The sequence below is a fragment of the Microcaecilia unicolor genome, chromosome 13 (genome assembly GCF_901765095.1).
Source record: "Microcaecilia unicolor chromosome 13, aMicUni1.1, whole genome shotgun sequence".
Lineage (NCBI taxonomy): Eukaryota > Metazoa > Chordata > Amphibia > Gymnophiona > Siphonopidae > Microcaecilia > Microcaecilia unicolor.
Window position 1 is genome coordinate 103,563,332 of NC_044043.1, and position 21,640 is coordinate 103,584,971.

Here is a 21,640-nt window from a genome sequence, read left to right on the forward strand (position 1 = left end):
TTCTACAGAGCTGCCAAGTTACCCAGTTTCATGAGGGGAGACATTAAAACCAGTACTGGCCATAAACTTACATCCCAAATGTAGTCTGGTTCTATTCATTGAAATCAGTGCTGCAAGTCACATAATGCATCATGAGGTTCATAATCGGTCGGTGGCCCAACTGTTTGGGAAGGCTAAAGGGGTTGGGGTGAGGCCAGGGGCAGAGATTACATTCATAATTGTCTGATAACACGCAGAAAAATAAATAAAAATAAAAGTCACAATTAATACCTTTTATTAAATTTAGATATTAAATATGTATCATATGTCAAAGAATAAAGTGGTTGCTCAAAGCATATACTAACCACAATCGCTCAACTGCAAAACACTATGCACAACTTTGTGCAAAAACACACTCAGAACCTTACTGTACCATAAATATTACACTGGGCAGAACCTAATACACCAACATACCACCCATACAGAAAATGCAGACCGTCAAATGGAAAGAAGACACTGCATAAAACAGAAGACACTGGGACCAAAGCGAATAGAAAAACTAAATGATCAGACAGTAAAGGTAGAAAACATTTTTTTATTCAGAATTTATTCATTGAAATATGTCAGCTTTTGGAAGTCTGACGTCGGTGCCAGGGAAAATGGTAGAGGCTATTATTAAAAACAAAATTACAGAGCACATCCAAGGACATGGATTACTGAGACCAAGTCAGCACGGCTTTCGTGTGGGGAAATCTTGCCTGACCAATTTACTTCAATTCTTTGAAGGAGTAAACAAACATGTGGACAAAGGGGAGCCGGTTGATATTGTGTATCTGGATTTTCAAAAGGCGTTTGACAAGGTACCTCATGAAAGGCTACAGAGGAAATTGGAGGGTCATGGGATAGGAGGAAATGTCCTATTGTGGATTAAAAACTGGTTGAAGGATAGGAAACAGAGAGTGGGGTTAAATAGGCAGTATTCACAATGGAGAAGGGTAGTTAGTGGGGTTCCTCAGGGGTCTGTGCTAGGACCACTGCTTTTTAATATATTTATAAATGATTTAGAGATGGGAGTAACTAGCGAGGTAATTAAATTTGCTGATGACACAAAGTTATTCAAAGTCGTTAACTCATGACAGGATTGTGAAAAATAACAGGACCACCTTACGAGACTGGGAGACTAAATGGCAGATGACGTTTAATGTGAACAAGTGCAAGGTGATACATGTGGGAAAAAGAACTTGAATTATAGCTACGTCATGCAAGGTTCCACGTTAGGAGTTAGGGACCAAGAAAGGGATCTGGGGGTCGTCGTTGATAATACACTGAAACCTTCTGCTCAGTGTGCTGCTGTGGCTAGGAAAGCGAATAAAATGTTGGGTATTATTAGAAAAGGTATGGAGAACAGGAGTGAGGATGTTATAATGCCGTTGTATCGCTCCATGGTGCGACCGCATCTTGAGTATAGTGTTCAATTCTGGTCGCCGTATCTCAAGAAAGATATAGTAGAACTGGAAAAGGAGCAGCAAAGGGTGACGAAAATGATAGCGGGGATGGGACGACTTCCCTATGAAGAAAGACTAAGGAGGCTAGGGCTTTTCAGCTTGGAGAAGAGACGGCTGAGGGGAGACATGATAGAGGTATATAAAATAATGAATGGCGTGGAACAGATGGATGTGAAGCATTTGTTCACGCTTTTCAAAAATACTAGGACTAGGGGGCATGTGATGAAACTACAATGTAGTACATTTAAAACAAATAGGAGAAAATTTTTCTTCACCCAACACGTAATTAAACTCTGGAATTCCTTGCCGGAGAACGTAGTGAAGGCGGTTAAGCTTGGCAGAGTTTAAAAAGGGGTTGGACGGTTTCCTAAAGGACAAGTACATAGACCGCTACTAAATGGGCTTGGGAAAAATCTACAATTTCGGGAATAACAAGTATAAACTGTTTGTACGTTTGGGTAGCTTGCCAGGTGCCCTTGACCTGGATTGGCCGCTGTCGGGGACAGGATGCTGGTCTCGATGGACCTTTGGTCTTTTCCCAGTATGGCATTACTTATGTACTTAATTTTTCTAGTATTGCTGCATGCTGAGTCTGACACACTACCTCTTGAAGGATCTACATATGGTCGTTAATAAAAGGAGCTCATTGTGAACACAATCCACCCTAAAAGGGTGTTTTGTGGCTGTACATGAGAATTGTGATATTATGATCCCTTGTTTCATATTGTTGATGGTCTGCATTTTCTGTATGGGTGGTATATTGGTGTATTAGGGTCTGCCCAGTGTAATATTTATGGTACAGTAAGGTTCTGACTGTGTTTTTGCACAAAGTTGTGCTTACTGTTTTGCAGTTGAGCGATTGTGGCTAGTATATGCTTTGAGCAACCACTTTATTCTTTGACATATGATACAACAACAATTACAACCAGAAAACGAATCGAAAAAGATACCTTCTGGCAACTTATCTACGACAACAACTGGACGATAGACTCAAACACAAACCACTTACTTGCAGATTGGGACAATAGATGCAAACTCATCTTAGATGAAATTGCTCCGCTGCACTCCAAAACCCTACACACGAAGAAAAAACCCTCCCCATGGTTCAATGAGGAACTAAAAAAACTAAAGAAAGAAACCAGAATGCTAGAAAAAACTTGGAGCAAATCAAAAGACGATCTCACCCTGAATACATGGAAACAAACACAAAAGAAATACAAGAATGAAATTAAACGAGCCAAAAGAACGTACTATACAAAACAAATCACAACCATTGGAACAGACATAAAAAAAACAATACAAAATCATAAAGAATCTTCTTAACACGAACCCAGTAACAACTTCACCCTCAAACTGCCCATATGCCGACCAGCTGGCCAAATACTTCAATGATAAAATTACTAACCTGTGCAACACAATTCCCCAAGATGAGACCAATATTGACAATTTCCTTGATGAACTAGATCCCGACTCTGAAGAGATCCCAGCAGATCGCTACTGGACAAACTTCACCCCCCTCAGCACTACGGAAATCTCCTCAGCACTATCCAAACGTTCCGTCTCACTACCACCTGGACCCATGCCCCAATTATCTTATGAAAAATGCCCCAGAACGATTCATTACAGAGCTCACCACCCACCTTAACTTCCTACTTCAACAAGGCTCCTTCCCCTCTGAACACTGCAACATACTACTTACACCAATACCGAAACCCCCCAAGAAACCGGCGGACGACATTACTAACTATCAACCTGTGGCCTCCATCCCTCTTCTAATCAAACTGATGGAAAATAGAGTGACCTCCCAACTCAACGAATTCACTCAAAAATTCTCTATTTTACATGAATCACAATCGGGTTTCCGACCTGCACACAGTACAGAAACAGTAGTGCTCACTCTGATATCCAGGTTCAAACAGAAAATTTCAATTGGCAACAAAATACTTCTTCTGCAGTTCGACCTATCTAGTGCATTCGACATGGTAGACCATACTATTCTCACAAAATTACTGGACAAACTAGGGATCGGCGGAAATATCATTAAGTGGATAAAAAGTTTTATCACCACCAGATCATATCAGGTCAAATCAACCTCATCAATATCGCCTGCGTGGTCATCAAAATGCGGAGTCCCCCATGGCTCACCTCTATCCCCGATCCTCTTCAACCTTATGATGATTCCTCTGGCCAAATCTCTATCCAAATCCGACCTTAACCCTTTCATCTACGCTGATGACATCACAATATTCATCCCTTTCCAATCCAACCTTTCTGAAATCTCCGAGAAAATAACCTCTGCCATGAACATCCTATCATCCTGGGCCAACGCTTTCAAGATGAAAATGAACAAAGAAAAGACTCAATGCCTGATCCTCTCATCACCACACGCTACTCTGCTCCCAATCACCCTGAACACACCAGACGTTACAATCCCAATATCTGACAATCTAAAAATCCTAGGAGTAACACTAGACAACCACCTAACCTTGGAAACCCATGCAAAAGCCACGACTAAGAAGATGTTCAACATGATGTGGGTATTGAAAAGAGTAAAAACATTCCTCCCACAGAAAACTTTCTGCAATCTAGTACAATCCACAGTACTCACCCATGCTGACTACTGCAACAGTATCTTCATCGGCTGCAAAGCCCAAATCATGAAAAACTCCAAACCGCCCAAAACACAGCAGCCAGACTCATCTTTGGCAAACCACGATTTGAAAGTGCAACACCACTTTGTGCAAAACTTCACTGGCTCCCTATCAAGGAACGCATAAACTTCAAAGCCCACACGATCCACAAGATCCTTCATGGCGAATCTCCAAGCTACATGAACAACTTGATCGATCTTCCAGCCAGGAACGGGTCCAAATCTTCTCGTACTTACCTTAATCTCCATCTTCCCAATTGCAAAAACCTCAAATACAAAACCTACTATGCATCTAACGTCTCAGTTATAGGCAGCCAACTCTGGAACACAATAACTCGACACATCCGAACAACCAATGAACACCTACCCTTCCCTAAGCTGCTGAAAACTTACCTCTTCAGACAAGCTTACCCAAATAACCCAACTTAATTCTTGAACTTAACCACTCTACCCATACTCCAATCCTCTCCCCCACAACTCTCCCAATTGTCTTACTCCTTACAACTGGATCATCTATGTTATACTTCGTACCATACTCTGTGTACCTTGTACCTTACTTTGTGTTATCTTTGTGATATTCTGTACCATATCCTGTAAGCCGCACTGAGCCTGCTATCGAGCGGGAAAGAGCGGGGTATAAATGCCATAAATAAATAAATAAATACATATTATGGTGGCAGTGGTGGGATCACAGTGAACATCCACGGGAAGGAGTAGTGTCCTGGAAGGAGTGGAGTGAGTTCCGGACCAGACCAGTCGAGCAGTCGGAGCGAGGTGAAGGAGTCCTGGAGGTTTCTGAAGCCCGTCGTGGGGGCCAACGCTGACAAAGGCATATTACTCGCCTACCCAGGTAAAGGGTACCTAGGGAGAAGGCGAGGGAGGATACAGTAATTGGGGAAGCACAGTTTCTGTGCAGTGGAAAAGAGTTTGTGAGATACCGCACTTGGGTGGTTGTTTTTCTGTCTTTTTGCAGGTGCGGGGAATCCGGTGAAGGATATGGATCCCAAAGAGCTGTTTGCGTTTATGACGCATCAATTTCAGAAACAGCAAGAGATGGCTCATCAGCTGTTGGAGGAGTCGTTGGCGGCTTCCCGGGCGCAGCAGCAACCTCTCTTGGACTTATTTCAGGAGTTGCTTCGAGGTGGAGGACGGTTGTCTGACAGGGGGCCGGATGGAAGAGTGGACCGAGCAGAAGGAGCAGTGGGAGTAGGAGGACTTCCCGGAGTGAACTGGCTGCCGTGGGGTAAGCTGACTGAGTCGGACAATATTGAAGATTACTTAGGGGCATTTGAAAGGGTGGCGGTGGCTGCAGGGTGGCCCTGGGAACAATGGACAATTCGATTAGCCCCTGCGCTGTCTGGTGAGGCCTTGGCCGCCTTTAGGGCTTTGCCTACACTGGAGGTGGCGGACTATACCAAATTGAAAGAAGCTATTCTGGACAGGTATGAAGTGAGCCGACAGACATATAGAAGGCGATTCAGAGAATTACGCTGGGTGGAGATTGAAACACCCCGGGCGTTGGCTCAAAAGCTTTTGGATTTAGCAGGAAAGTGGTTAGAGCCTGAAAAGAGAACTATGAATCAGGTAATGCAAGAGCTTGTGCTGGAACAATTTTTGGAGGCACAACCTGAAAAGTTTCGGGTGGATTTGATAAAGAAGGGGTGTACGTCACTTGAGGAGGCCATTAAAAGCATGGACTGCTTCCTGGAGGCCCAGCGGTGTGAAGGGGGAGGGGGACGAATGGGGGAGAAAGTGGCAAGAGTAACAGGGGCCAGACCTTCAGTGAATGAGGATAGAATGTGTTACCGGTGTGGAAGGAAAGGACATCTGAGGAGGGACTGTTTTGCGAAACTAGGGTTCACCTTGTACTCCCAAGGGCCAGTGGTGAAGCAATTGAGGCAAGCAGTGGAGATATGTGGGGTCTGGGTCAATGCTCTGCTAGATTCAGGGGCGGATCAGACCATGCTGTCTCGGGCCCTGTGGGAAAGAATAAAGGGAAAGAGGGGAGTATGTAATGATAATAGGGGCCGGGAGGTCAGCATTCAGTGTGTTCACAGGGCTACCACTACATATCCCCTTAAGCGGGTTGGTATAAAAGGTCCTTCAGGGTCACACTGGGTATGGGTGGCAATATTACCCCGGCTACCTCAGGAACTAATTTTGGGGAGGGATTGGCCCCCATTTGTGCACTGTTTAAGAGAAAAGGAAGGGTTGGTCGTTACTCGAGGGCAGAGGAAAGAGCAAGAAGGAGTAGAGCAGAACTTATCACATATTTTTCCCTTTCATTTGGAGGTACTAGGGGCACCTGGGAAGACGCGGGAGTCAGGGCAAGTAAAAAAATTAACGCAGAGGCACAGGACTTAGACAATGAAAGGGATTGAGCAGGGAGGGGAGTTTCCGGAGGATCCTGAGGAGTTGTTGAGCAGGTTCCCTTATTTTAGCAGGGAACAGGAGTCAGATGGTGAATTGACCCGGTGGGTGGATGTCAGGTGGTTTTGTGCTGACAAATGAGGGAGGTGGGTCATTAGGTCTAAGAGTGAGAAAGTGACTTAGACCATATTGCCATTGAATTGAACTGTTTAATTTCATTTCTAAGATGAACTGTGTTTGAAGGCAATGCTAAACTAAACTGTGTTTGAAAGCAGTGCTAAAACTGAATTGAGGAGGAAAACATTGCTAACTGAACTGAATTGTGAGCAGTGCTCATTAGCTGTGGGAAAGAGCAGTACCACTAAGTACTGGATTAGAAGCAGTGCTGGAGAAAACCATATTGAAAGCAGGGCCAAAGTGAACTGTGTGGAAAGCAGGCCCAAGCTGAACTGTATTGCAAGCAGGGCTCCAATGAACTGTATTTAAAAGTGGAGCTACACTGAGGAGAGGGAAAGGCCTGTGAAGCCTTAAAGCAGAGTAAATGTACTCAGGAGATAATAAAGCACTTCTGGTGATTTGCCTGTTGTCCGGAGACCCTGATTGCAGACTGTTGACTCGGGAGTGAAGGGCGTGCTTGGTAAAGAAAGGAAGAGACTGAGAAAGAGTGGTGCGGATCTGGCGGCTGAGCATGACAATATGTAATATCTAAATTTAATAAAAGGTATTAATTGCTCTGATCATGGGGCAGTAGTAAATGCAGGCGCTAGTATTGCGCTAATAACCTCTAGCGGCTGCGTTTGCTTCTGATCATCAGCCCATCAGCCTCAGCTAACCCTCCACCCATTCTGATTTGCTTTTCCAAATACCTAATTCCCCAGTTTTCTTATGCACTCTGTCCACTTTGTCTTGCTTATCACTGATAATAATTATGGTCCTGTATATTACCCTCAGCAGGATGCCAAATGAAACCTGAAGAACAGTGGGGATGATTACCATGGTAGTGGCAATTGTCTGAGATACATTTACTAAGGTATAAATATTTCAGAAGAAGCACACTCAGGTCCTGAAACTTCCCATTATTATTCCTGTCACAAAACCAAAGTTGAGACTCTGACCAGCAATTGGTCAGATTTCTAATATTCTTAACTCAGATGATCATGCATTGGTACGCACAGAACGGTACCTCAAGAGAGCAGTCCAGCAGGGTAATCCCGATGTAAACGAGTCCAGAGAAGTTAGCACTGGGAAATTTCAGACCTTCCACATAAAAAGTGTGAGTTTCGTCTCCACTTGCAGGTTCCACTTCATAATATAATTTTTCTTCCCCCAGCACATGTTTGAACTTAGAACCGGAGACAGCAACTGTGAACAAGAAGAAAAAGTAAAACCATAAATGTGGGTAGCTACCAAACCGTAATAAAAACTTAAGCCCCTGTTTACAAAGCCATGCTAGCAGTTGGCTGCGCGGTACTGACAATACAGCCCATTCACTTTGTAAAAGGGGGGGGGGGGGGGTAAATGTCATGAGATATTGTCTTTCCATATTATACCCTATTATCACATGGTGATAGCTAAATTAATGCATGCACAAGTAGACTGTGCTATTTTTCATATCATCATATGGTAAATGAAATAACAGGAGATCAATTTCACTTGGCTCCTATAATCTATAGTTTTTAATGCATGTATAGTACTTGGGGCACAATTAATGTCACTTCTTCCTTCAAGAAAGGTCTACAGTGACAAGTTTTGTTACCAGGCATGCCAGTATCCCTTTTGAAAAGTAAAGGGGGCAGGATTGGTCATTGCAGTGGAACAGGCGACACCTCTTTCCCAGGTGTCGGAGGGTTTGACTGGAGCTATACTGTAGTTGAGTGTGTCTTCTTTCCGAATGTTTCTCCATTTCTATTTTAATCCCTTTGTCCTACGTCTCTTTTTCATTGTCTGTTACCGTAGCATGACTCTTACTATCTCTTAGGTTTAGTGTATCAGTTTTTTTTCTCTCTCTTATTGTTATCTGTATTGCTGGGTAATTTGGTGAGATTGATGCATAGATGAAGGCCACTAAGGGGGCAACTTTACAAGAGGGAGAGACCCGACAAACTGGTTACGCCAAACAAGGCCAAGAATAAACAACCAGAAAACCAGGCAGCACTGCTCATAGACATGTCAGTCCAACTGATTATTCTGTACAATGAATAGCAAAACAGAAGATCCTCAAGTACCAAGAAATACAACCGAGACTGAGAAAATTACCAAAGAGATACAGACAAAATTCCAAAATCTATTGGGTGCCGCTGGCCTAATTAAAAAGAACTTCCTTGCGTATCTTGAAATGTTGCTGGTGCATATTACATCATATAAACTGCAGGGCATGGCTCTTTCCAGTCCATTTATTGGTTCATATAAGATAACATTAAGCACTTATGATATAAAACAAATGATAAAGACTGGGCATTAAATGGCAGATGACATTTGATGAGAAATGCAAAGTCATTCACATTGGGAAGAACAATTCAAATCATAGTTACCTGATGCTAGGGTCCACTTTAGGAGTCAGCATTCAAGAAAAAATATTTAGGTGTTGTAGACAATACGCTGAAATTTTCAGCTCAGTGTGCAAACATCTCGCCGTATCTCAAAAATGATATAGTGGAATTAGAAAAGGTTCAAAAAAGAGCGACCAAAATGATAAAGGGGATGGAACTCCTCTCGTATACGGAAAGGCTTAAAGAGGTTAGAGCTCTTCAGCTTGGAAAACAGACGGTTGAGGGAGGGATATGATTGAGGTCTAAAAATTCCTAAATAGAATGGTTAAGACTAAATTGATTTTTCGCTCTTTCAAAAAGTACAAAGACCAGGGGACACTCATTGAAATTACATGGAAATACTTTTAAAACAAACAGGAAGAAATATTTTTTCAGTCAAAGAATAGTTAACCTCTGGAGCTCATTGCCAGAGGATGTGGTAACAAGTTCCTGGAGGAAAAGTCCATAGTCTGTAATTGACAGACATGGGGGAAGCCACTGCTTGTCCTGGGATTGGTAACATGGAATGTTGCTACTAATTGGGCTCCTGCCAGGTACTTGTGACCTGGATTGGCCACTGTTGGAAGCAGGATATTGGGCTAGATGGACTACTGGTCTGACCCAGTATGGCTATTCTTATGTTCAAATAAAATACAACTATAATATATATGTGCTCGAACGCAGATCGACTAATAATACAAAAACCCTGCACCAGTTGAGAGCAACGAAGGCCCTGCACCAGTTGAGAGCAACGAGTACAGCGCAGTTAAGCTGCAAGCATCCACCCTAAAGATAAGTGTGGAATTAGGTGTTTACCATAACATAATCACGGTTAATCATAAATGAATAGTTGCACAAGCAGTGGTTTTTTATGCCAGTGATGATGAAAGAGGTCATTTGACCCGTTATATCTTTTTGAATCAATTCAAGATTTAAAGGGACTTTGAGGCTTTTTCCACTGATATTAAGTGCGGCAAGGGTCTAATCTTTTTTTGACTGCAGATCTGTAATTTTTGTTTTTGTCAAATAAAATACAATACAGGGAACCTTATTATTTTCAGCATCTTGCCAGAAGGTTTAGTGTACATTACAATAAAAGACAACATTAAGGGAAAAATCATCCCCGATGAATCAATATATTAATACTCAAAGCTTCAAAAAAATTCCAAAATAAAAAGGCCTTCAATAACTTTCAAAATCTATGGTAAGAAGGTTCTAATCTCACTTCATGAGGCAAAGAATTCCAAGATTTTGCAGCCTGATACAGAAAAGAAGCAGTAACATCTCCTTTACATCACAAAAACAACAACAAGAAAACAGAGATCTCTTCACTCTCAGGAGCCAACCTTCAGAAAGACCATTTACCGAAACACTTCTGAAAAAAGAAAAGGTATTAATTTGCATCTAAAGCATAAATTTGTCTCTGATTTAATATCCTTCTGCAACAGATTCCAGTAACTGAAAAGGCAGCAGCTTACATATTAGACAATCCAACTGCCTTCAAGGACATGCAAGTTACCATCTATTGAGTACAGCATCCATTATGGGTTATAAAGTGATAAAACCAAGGCATCAAACCAGATATAGGTACAAAAATAGTGTTACATTAATCAACACTGTTCAACATCATTAAACACACAACAGCTCTGAACTACGACAATTTTAATGTCCTAACCAGCTGCACCTCCAAGGAAAACAGAAGCTAAAATAGATTTGATGTGGATTTTGAAAGGAACACTTATCAATAGTCAGTCACCAAGTAGAGAAAGCAAGCATTTAACCTCACTTGAAAATGGAGGACAGTTAACGATGGAAGCTGGTTGTTTAAATCACCCGTCCGGGGCTAATCAGGCATTTTCAGCAGCACTTAACTGATCAATGCTGCTGAAGATGAAATTGGATATTTTGGAAATTGTCCCTTCCTCCCTTCTCACCCATTACTTCCCTCACCCGTAACTGTCTTGTCTGTCTGTATTATTTAGATTGTAAGCTCTTTTGGGCAGGGACTGTCTCTTTGTATCAGGTGTTCAGTGCTGCATGCGTCTGGTAGTGCTATACAAATGCTAATAGTAACATAGTAACATAGTAGATGACGGCAGAAAAAGACCTGCACGGTCCATCTAGTCTGCCCACGATAAACTCATATGTGTATACCTTACCTTGATTTGTACCTGTCTTTTTCAGGGCACAGACCGTATAAGTCTGTCCAGCAGTATTTCCCGCCTCCCAACCACCAGTCCCGCCTCCCATCACCGGCTCCGGCACAGACCCCGTATAAGTCTGCCCTCCCCCATCCTAGCCTCTCAACCACCAACCCCTCTTAAGTGTTCCGGGGGGGGGGGGGGAGTCAGCATGCGAGCCAGTTATATACTGGCTTTCAGCAGTTAACCAGTTAGGATAACGGGATAAACAGGACTGCAGATTGGGAAAAATAATTCAAATCATAGTCCTATCTTCATAGTCAATTAAGTACCATACTTAACTGGTTATGTTTTCACTGGTTCCATTTACCTGGAAATATAATACCGGAGCCCGGACATGGCCACTGACGTATTGGGTATAATGGCAGCAACAGCCACTGGCTGAATATCAGGCCAGTAAACTCTCTTATCAATTTCATATCATTTGCAAGCAACCACAGTTTCCCTTTTAACCTGTTCTGAAGGCCACATATAAGACATTGAAGAGGACTGGGCTGAGCACTGCTTCTTGTGTGATATCACTGGTGGCTTTCCCTAAACTATTGCTCATTCATTTTCTCGCCCAGTTTACAATGTTTGTTTCAACTCTCACACTGGCTAACTCACTTACAAGTCTTGTATCTGGAACTGCTTCAAAGTATTTAGTAGCTCAAAAATAAAACTATAGAAGCAAAGATGGACAAAAGTTTAGTTCCTGATCATGGATCATAGGATAAAGATGAAAGAGAATAGTCAGGGGTAATCTAAGGAAGTATTTCTGCATGAAGAGTGGTGGATGCATGCAACAGCCTTCCAGTAAAGGTGGGGAACCAGAACTGTATCTGAATTCAAGAAAACATGGGAAATCTTAGGGAGAGGAAACTCAATAGTTGGTATGAATGGGCAGTTTGAACAGGCCATATGGCCTTTTTCTGCCATTAGTTTCTATATTTCTAAGATTACAGTTTAGAAAGACATCATTGCTGATGCTACTCACCAAATTTGTAGAAAAGTCTCAGTTTGTCTGCATCAGATAGAGAAACGTGGAGGAGCAATTTGTGGTTAGAAAAGAGAGCAGTAGGGCTCTGAATGCTCAAGACCATTCGAGACATGTCCTTCAAGTCTATGAAAGAGAAAAGAAAAGAATGTTCCTTTTAACTTCTGGGGTCTTCCATCCCTAGTGACACTCCTCTAGATTGACATTTCTCAACCAAGTCCCCTCAAGTTTTCAGGATATCCACAATGAATATGCATGAGATACATTTACATACTAAGGAGGCAGGGCATGAAAACCTCTCTCATGGGACTGGGTTAAGAAGCATTCCTCTAGATGGTCCCAGTAACTTTCCACGAATGAGCACTTCAGTCTCCCACCTTTGGTCATTCTCTAGTATTGATCCTACTCTTACCTGTGACTCAACAGATTCAGAGGTCGGGACATATTAGGGATGGGCTGTAATTTCCATAATATAGGAAATGTCAATGACATAAACCATTACAAAAACTCCAGTATTACAAGTATACAAAGCATAAAAGAAAGTCTCAAACACTTTTCATAAAGGAAAGAAAAAGCCTTAGATTCCACGATGAAACTGAAAATTCATATCACAGGCGCAAAAAACCTTCCGGAAACCAAATTCAGTTTTAATAAATATCAAAAAACTATATGTTAAATGAAAAATGTGAAAAGCAAGATATAGGGCTGGATTCTACAAATGGAACTCAAAAATGGGCACCGGAAAAGATTGGCACTAAGTTGGTGGGTTTTTTAAATTGTGTTGGTGCCAGACTTAAGCCTGCTGAAATCTGGTGTAAATGCTGCTACTTCTTTACACACAGTTCTCCAATTTAGATTGCATTGTATCATAAGATTACACGAGATATTTGCTTTTTAGTACATCTCTGGCCTTTTAATACAGTAAAGTATATAGAAATACTTGATTACTGTACAGGAAATGATTCTTTGTTGATCTTATCCATGGATTTTGTATCAAAGGGAAAGTATGCAAGTACATTGAAAACTGCAGGATGTACAAAGTACCTACTGACTTTTGTGCTTCTTTTTTATGCAGCTTGAGTTAAATACAAACTCATGTGCATCGATTTGAAAATACAATGTATGCATGTTTTCAACGTTATACACATAGATCACATGCAACATTTACAAACAAAAGAAAAACAACAATTGCATCACACCATTTCCTAAACTCCAAGGGTCACCAGTCCATAAGTATCCATTATTTAAGCACATGAAAACACCTGATTAAGCAGCTAGGCCATTGTCTGCTACCCAAATAAGAGATTTGTCTCTGTCCAAATTCCAGCCTCTTACCTTCCTCCCCAGACACTATTCTATCTGCACCATCCATAGCGCTGGAGCTTGCATTGTCACGGTCACAGTTCACTAGGAGAACAGCACCTTGCCCTTCAGGGCCCCAAGTCCAGGATGCCTACAAAACCCGAACGCAAGAAGGGAAGCAAGAGAATGCAAGAACAGATGTTATGATTCACAGAAAAGAGATACTAAATGTTGTATATTGTTAATTATTCAAAACTGTTTCAGTTTGTCATTCTTTGCAATTTGCTTGAGTTGTGCAATATACAACATGAAAGTGACTTTATGAAGCTTTGAGTTATGTTAATGCCATAGACACAGGATAAAGTACTAAAAAAATAATTCAAAGAACACATTATAACGTAGTTTTCTACTTACAGTACTTGTCAATACAACACACATTAAAACTAGGGCTGCATTTTAATTAAAATTTTTAGTTGTGATTAATCTCATAATTAAAGGTATTTATTTATTTATTTATTTATTTATTATCACCATTTCCCACTGAAGCTCCTTATGACTCTAGGCAAGTCACTTAACCCTCCATTGTCCCAGGTACAAAACAAATACCCATATATAAGATGTAAACCACTTTGATTGCAACCACAGAAAGGTGGTATGTTTATTTATTTATCCCACATTTCCCATCTCTTTGCAGGCTCAATGTGGCTTACATTATGCCACAATGACAATCGTCATAAACAGTAAGAGAAGAACAAAGTATTGTTATAATTAAGGTATTTTAGATATCAAGAAAATTAGAAATGAAGGAAATAATTAATACATATTGGATATGCAAAATGTAGGTAGAATATAGTGTTACATAGTAACAATGTGATTAAGTAACCAAATTAAGAGATCAATGTTGATTAGTTCTAATACAGATGTGATAATGAGTCTTTTATGAAGGATTCTTGTTGTAAGTCTCGTTGAATAATTTAGTTTTCAGTAATCTCTGGAAGACTGACAGATCGTGCGTTGTTTTTAAGGAATTCGGTAGTGTATTCCAACGTTGCGCGCAGATGTAGGAGAAGTTGGATGCATATAATGACTTGTATTTAAGTCCCTTACAGTTAGGGTAGTGGAGGTTTAAGAAAGTGCATGAGGAACTATTTGTATTTCTTGCTGGTAGGTCTATAAGGTCTAACATATGAATCGGGGTCTCTCTGTGGATGATTTTATGAGTCAGAGTGCAAATTTTGAATGTATCAAGTCCCATCCCCTTCCCTTCCCTATAGGGCTAATAATCTCCTTCCCTCCCACCCCTAAATCCAACATCTCTCCCTTTCTCTTCTTTCAGTCCCTCTCCTGTTCCTCCAAGTCCACTATTTCTCTTTCTTTCCTGGGGTCCATTATCTCTCTCTCTCTCTCTCATCCCCTCCTACCTCCCACTGTAAAGCACCTCTCCCCCCCTCCCCTCCACCTCCATGAACAGCGACACAAACATGGTGGTGAAGAGCAACTATGCTCTTCTTGTGGCTGCTGAAGCTCACCACCGTCTCGCCAATAGTTCTCAACAGTGGTTCTTCAGCTCACTCCCCTCCCCCTATCTGGGATTCAGCATCTGTCCCCCTTTCAGTCCCCCCCACCAAGCTACCTTAAAGGTGGTCTTCTGTTGGTCCCTGGCAGCAGCAATGTTGCACATATGCTGCCTGCAGCCTGCTCTGAAGCTTTCCCTCTGGCCTGTCCTGCCTTTTCTGACACCACTTTCTGTTTCTACAGGGGCGGGGACAGGCCAGGTATGACGCTTTCCTTCTGACCACAGGCAGTGTGTGTATGTGCAATGCTGCCATTGCTGGCGACCTACAGAAGATCACTTTTAAGGTAGTGTAGCATGGGGGAGGCTGATGTTGAATCACGGGTGGGGGTAAAGGTGCCAAATCATGCTGAGTACAGGTGTTGGGAGTGGAAGTGAGCAGAAGAGCTGTTTGGAGGCGTCAGGAGACACTGCAACGTGATTAACTTTTTAAATCACGATTAATTCTATAATAGCTATAATTAATGCATTAATCTCTGTGTTAACTGTGATTACAACCCTAAATAAAACATTAATAGCATAGTAAGTAGAAGTGGGACATATAGACATATAAGATAGAGTAACAGAAGTTTAGATAGATAGACTAACTTAAGGAAAGCATCGCACATGGAATCTTAACAGAAGCCTGTGGTCATAAGCAAGTCCTGTTGCAACCAATGTCAGTCCTTTTACACGTGACTAGGTAGTTAGTTGTTTCTTTTATTAAGGGCTTGAGAGAAGACCCAGGCTTTAATTGGCTTCCTGAAGTACAGATAGTCTTTCTGGGAGTGTGTTTCAGAGGTATGGCAGCTACTGTGGAGAAGGCTCATTGGTGGGTGTTACGTTGTGTGATTTCTTTTGAAAGTTGGGGATACATCTTTGGAGCATCTTAGAGACCTTGGAGGTGCATAGAAAGAATCCTGTTTTTCAAGTACTCTGTTTCATTTCTATTAAGGGCCTTGAAGATTAGACAAAGTTTTAAATTTAACCTGTATTGTACCGGTAGCAAGGACTTTGCACAAATCACATTGCTTATAACGTTCAATCAGTTGGAGCTGATGAAAACTCTTTGCAGTCACAGCAATGTAGAGTGCATTACAGTAATCTAGCCTTGGTGTTATCATGGCATCAACCACTGTGAGAAGACTTGCCTTCTCAATGTATGTCAAGAGACAGCACGATTGTCGCAGATGATAGAGGCAACTTTTGAAGGTTTTATTTATTCACTTAGAGAATTTTGATAGACCATTATCACAATAGTATCAAGGCAGTTTACATATCACTACTACTACTACTACTTAACATTTCTAGAGCGCTACAAGGGTTACGCAGCGCTGTACAGATACTCATACTCTTATCTGCCAATAATCCTGTGTGATGGAATAATGAATACGTTTGTATTACTGGAATGAAGAGTTTACGAACAGTGATTATCAGATCTAATTTACAGATATTTGCTGGGTAAGTTCAAAAGAACAAAGGTTGACTTTCCATATATTTATTTATTTGTTACATTTGTATCCCACATTTTCCCACCTATTTGCAGGCTCAATGTGGTTTACATAGTACCGTAAAGGCGTTCGCCAATTCTGGTATGAACAAATACAGTAATGTTGTGGTAGAATAACATCGTGTGTAAAGACACATTAGGGAATGGTAGAGAGGAAGAGTTACTATATGTCCATAAATGAAAGACTGGTGTGAGAGTTCCTTACCTTATCAACCCTCTGCCTATTTAGCTCTCCATCACGGTTTGCATCAATATCCAGAGAGACAACTATAAAATGCAACCAAGAAAAAAAAAAGACTATCAGAGTTCCAGTAAGAATGAATATGCAAATAATAAAATGTAAATGATCAAACAAGATGATGACTCAAAGCAGACAACTGGTCAAACAGTGAGGTACTGGTAGAAGTGATGGTGCTGGAAAGTTGCTGAGGTCCTCCTGCAGTGCTTAAACAATTCCTAGAACTTTAACATCTCTGATTGGATCTCATTGTGTTTGCTAAGCAGAGTACCCATATATTCTGGATCCTCAGTGAAGGACGATTTTGGCTCTAGGAAATTTCTGAACTTGGTATAAATGAGATATCATCAGTGGCAGTGTTATTTTATTTCTTTCAAACTACTTAGTGCTAGCTGCCATCAAACCTTCCACCTACCCATATCTGGGGAGATTACCTGATCTCCAAGACAGGAACTCTTTCACAACAGGTATGTGGTAAAGCTTTTAATAAACACAGGATTGGAAATTGGTCTCACATCAAACACAGAATGCAAGCCCTTGAGGTAATTGTTGTTCTGAGAAGCAAACACTAAATAAATTACAATTTAACCAATCTTAAGGCTCTTTATATTCATCTAACATTCTTAGTACCTTAAGAAGTTTTAATTAAACAACTCTATAATACTAAGATGGAGACAGTAGTCCAGCAGTGAGAAGGGTGCTATCCAGTCTTTTGCATTGAGTGTCAAATGTATGATTATCTCCCAGTTGGTGAGAGGTCATGTGTGTGTGCTCAATGCAAAGAGCTCCTAGCTCTCAGAGAATGAGTCCATTCCCTTGAGGATAGTGTAGCAGTCTTGGAGGAGCTGAGGGAGACAGAAAGGTACAGAGAGGAGGCCTACAGAGACGTTGTAGAGAATTCCCACCTCCAACCTGGCAGCCCCTGTGCTGCCTTGGAGGAGGGAGGTCTTCTAAACAGAAAGCATCACTCTGGTGCAGATGGAGGTAGTCCTGTACACAGGACCAGCACACCAGGGGATGCAATATCCTCTTGCACCGAGGATGTGTCTCCAGGAGCTACTACCCAAGAAGGAACGGTTAGGATGGCTGCTGTAGTTGGTGATTCCATTATTAGGCATGTTGTAACCAGGTACCTCTCTTGTGCAGCCAAGGATAGAACAATCTCCTCCAGCCACAGGCTCCCGGTACAATGAAGAAATAGATGTCCACCAGTAACTTCAATCTTAAGGACTTTTATTCCATGCAGGTTTCTAGTACACAGTTCCCACAGCAGCATAGCACATACCAGGATTCAATAAAGGCTTACAGGCTTCAGTCTGGGCTCTTTATCCAGTGCACAATAAACAGTAATTCAATTCCCAAGACAAACAGTTTTTTCAGTTCATCATCACAGTTCAGTCACCAAGCAGCATTTTCTACCTTCTATCCTCTTTACCTTCAGGAAAGTTCAATATTTTAGAGACTCCTTCTACCCAAGGGTTTTCCCCTGCATCAGCTTCACAATGAATTCAATACTTTTGGGACTTCCTCTCACCCAAGGAATTTCAGCCTGCTTCAGTACTTTAGGGACCTCCCTGCCCAAGGATTTTCAGCCTGCAAATACTTTAGGGACCTCCCTGCCCAAGGGTTTTCAGCCTGCAACTGCTTCTCTCTTTCTGCCTCTCTCTCTTGAACTGAACTGCTGGGACTCCTTCCCACCTGCCTAATCAATCCCTGGCTTCAGCTACCACCACCCAATCATTCTCCTTCCATTAGCTTCCTCACACCCAAACCAGCTGAGTTAAGCATTAGACTAATGAGACCAATGATGAGCTCCTGTACACAGGGTTTCCTAACTCTCTTCCCGCCTAGTGGCAGCCACTCTACACAACCTGCCAGCTTACACCCATGTCTTCCCTGATTGCAGCTAGGAGTCCAGTCCGGGTTCTTCATCTCCCCCCTCTGGCTCCTTGCCTGCAATGCCTTCTGGGACTTGTATTTCAGACTGAAACTGCCTTAACCCAACTATCCTGGATGTGACTTTATCACAATGTAGATAGCTAGGTGGCTGGTGGACGTGAGGATCGCCTGGTCACTTGCCTGCCTGGTGCAAAGGAGGCGGACCTCACATGTCACCTAGATAGGATTTTAGATAGTGCTAGGGAAGAGCTGTCTTGGTACATGTGGGTACCAATGACATAAGAAAATGAGGGAGAGAAGTTCTGGAAGCCAAACTTAGGCTCTTGGGTAGAAAGCTCAAATCCAGAACCTCTAGTGTAGCATTTTCCGAAGTGCTACCCACGCGCAGGGCCCAAGAGACAGGCAGAGCTCTGGAGTCTCAATGTGTGGATGGTGCAGGGAGGAGGGTTTTAGATTTGTAAGGAACTAGGCAACATTCTGGGGAAGGGGGAGCCTATTCTGGAAGGATGGACTCCACCTTAACCAGGGTGGGACCAGGCTGCTGGCATCGGCATTTAAAAAGGAGATAGAGCAGCTTCTAAACTAGAACATGGGGGAAGGCTGTCAGTCATTCAAAAACGCATGGTTCGGAACAAGGTATCTTTCAAAGATATCACCAAAACAGGGAAGATAGGGTATCCCGATAGCAAGGTTGCAAAACAGACCATAGTAGATCAGGTGTCCTTAAATAAAAAATCAGAGAAAAGATTGCAAATTAACACTGTCAACTGCTGAGCAAGATGGAAATGGGAACAATAAACATAGTTTGAAATGTCTATATGCGAATGCCAGAAGCCTAAGAATTAAGATGAGAGAGTTAGAATATATTGCACTGAATGAAAAATTAGATATAACAGGCATCTCTGAGACCCGGTGGAAGGAAGATAACCAGTGGGACACTGTCATACCGGAGTACAAATTATATCGCAGTGATAGGGTGGATCAAATTGGTGGAGGGGTAGCATTGCATGTTAAGGAGGGCCTTGAATCAAATAGATTGAAAATTCTGCAGGAAACAAAACACAACTCGGAATCCCTATGGATTGAAATCCCATGTGTAAACTGGAAAAGGATAACAATAGGACTGTACACTACCGTCCCCTGGCCAGGATGAACAGACGGATGTAGAAATGTTATCGGAAATTAGGGAGGCTTACAAACTGGGCAACACAATAATAATGGGTGATTTCAATTACCCCGATATTGACTAGGTAAATGTAATATCAGGGCATGTAAGGGACGTAAAATTCCTTGACAAAATCAAGCACTGCTTTAAGGAGCAGCTGGTACGGGAGCCAACAAGAGAAAAAATTCTAGACCTAGTCCTTAGTGGAATGCATGATCTGGTGCAGGAGGTACTGGTGCTGAGGACGCTTGATAACAGTAATCATAATATGATCAGATTTGATATCGGCTTTGGAGTAAGTACACACAGGAAATCCAATACGTTAGCATTTAACTTTCAAAAAGGAGACTATGATAAAATGAGAAGAACGGTGAAAAAAAAAAAAAACTTAGAGGAGCAGCTGCAAAGGTCAAAAATTTACATCAGGCGTGGATGCTGTTCAAAAATACCATTCTGGAAGCCCAGGCCAAATATATTCTGTGTATTAAAAAAAGGAGTAAGGAAGACCAAACGACAGCCAGCATGGTTAAAAAGTGAGGTGAAGGAAACTATTAGAGCTAAAAGGAACTGCTTCAGGAACCAACTGAAACTATTAAGAAACAGCATAAGGAATGTCAAGTCAAATGCAAAGCACTGATAAGGAAGGCAAAGAGGGACTTAAAAAAAAGGCCTTATTCTGTAAAGGTTATGCTTTACGCTCCTAAATTTATGCTCCTAAATTACGAGCTTATTCTATGTTGCAGAATAGATCGTAATTTAGGAGCATAACCTTTACAGAATAAGGCCCTAAGCAGACAAGTGCTGACTCTGTCCCCAAAATGCCCCCAAAGCTGGCTTTGAGTTATGCGCTAATTTGAGTAATATTTAGCCAGTTAAATGCTGCTGAAAATTAGCAACTAGCCCTGACCAAGTGACTTAACCAGTCAGCGGTCAGCTAAATCGCTCTGAATAATCAGCACTAAATATTTACTAGGGCTGAGTGCATCACTTTTTACTCAAAACTGAATTTAGGAGCATAAAAGCGGGTGATAACAGGGATGCATTTGGGGCTGGAAAAAGAAGACACTTAGCTCTGATTTTCACCACTAGCTCATAAATTAGGCTCATTAATATAGGCAAATAGCAGATCTAAATGTATAAGCATGACAGAAGCTCCTAAATGAAAATGAATTTTCAAGTGAAAAGTTATGCTCCTAAATTTGGCTGAAAATAGGACACAAATTTAGACGGCTAACTTAGCAGCATAAATTTTTGAACATTAGGCTCATAGGAATAATTTAATGTAGCTTGTGAGCTCTTTAGGGACAGAGAAAGTTCCTGTATGTAATATGCAAATTGCTTTGGCTGTACCACAGAAAGACAATATATCAAATGCTTTACCCTTACCTTTAATTTGTGCTGGGAAATGAGACTGCAAAAGCGTGCTTGTATTTTATATTTCAATAATTTTTTATTGATGACAGTTCGGTGATCCATAACCAAATGAACATTGTACACATAGAACAATATCCACAGTCATCAACTTTTTAACAACTAGGTCATCCTCCCCTTACCACCAAACTAGTCCACAATTATTTCCAATTGGTCCTAGTAATTAGACAATAGAAGCCCAACTCATTTCTTACATTCTTTTGAAGGATAGAGGAAAAGCCTTCAAATAACCTTGCAAAAAGGACTGCATTAATCAAAATAGTTCACCCTCCCATTCTCCAAAGAGGAACTTCTCCTACCCTCCCTCCCCCATCCCCCCAAATACCACCAGTCA

General features: G+C 41.6%; 1 protein-coding gene across 2 annotated transcripts in view; it reads right to left on the bottom strand.

Annotated features, from left to right (window-relative positions):
- Window positions 1-21,640, bottom strand: part of LOC115482654 (protein-arginine deiminase type-2-like) — a 148,043-nt gene that overhangs the window by 61,364 nt on the left and 65,039 nt on the right. For both annotated transcript variants that reach the window (XM_030222613.1, XM_030222612.1), the window contains exons 4-7: window positions 16,779-16,840; window positions 13,545-13,662; window positions 12,210-12,335; window positions 7,688-7,866 (exon numbers count right to left, since the gene is read on the bottom strand). In XM_030222613.1, coding sequence (XP_030078473.1) covers window positions 7,688-7,866; window positions 12,210-12,335; window positions 13,545-13,662; window positions 16,779-16,840 — 485 coding nt within the window. The remainder of the gene's footprint in view (window positions 1-7,687; window positions 7,867-12,209; window positions 12,336-13,544; window positions 13,663-16,778; window positions 16,841-21,640) is intronic.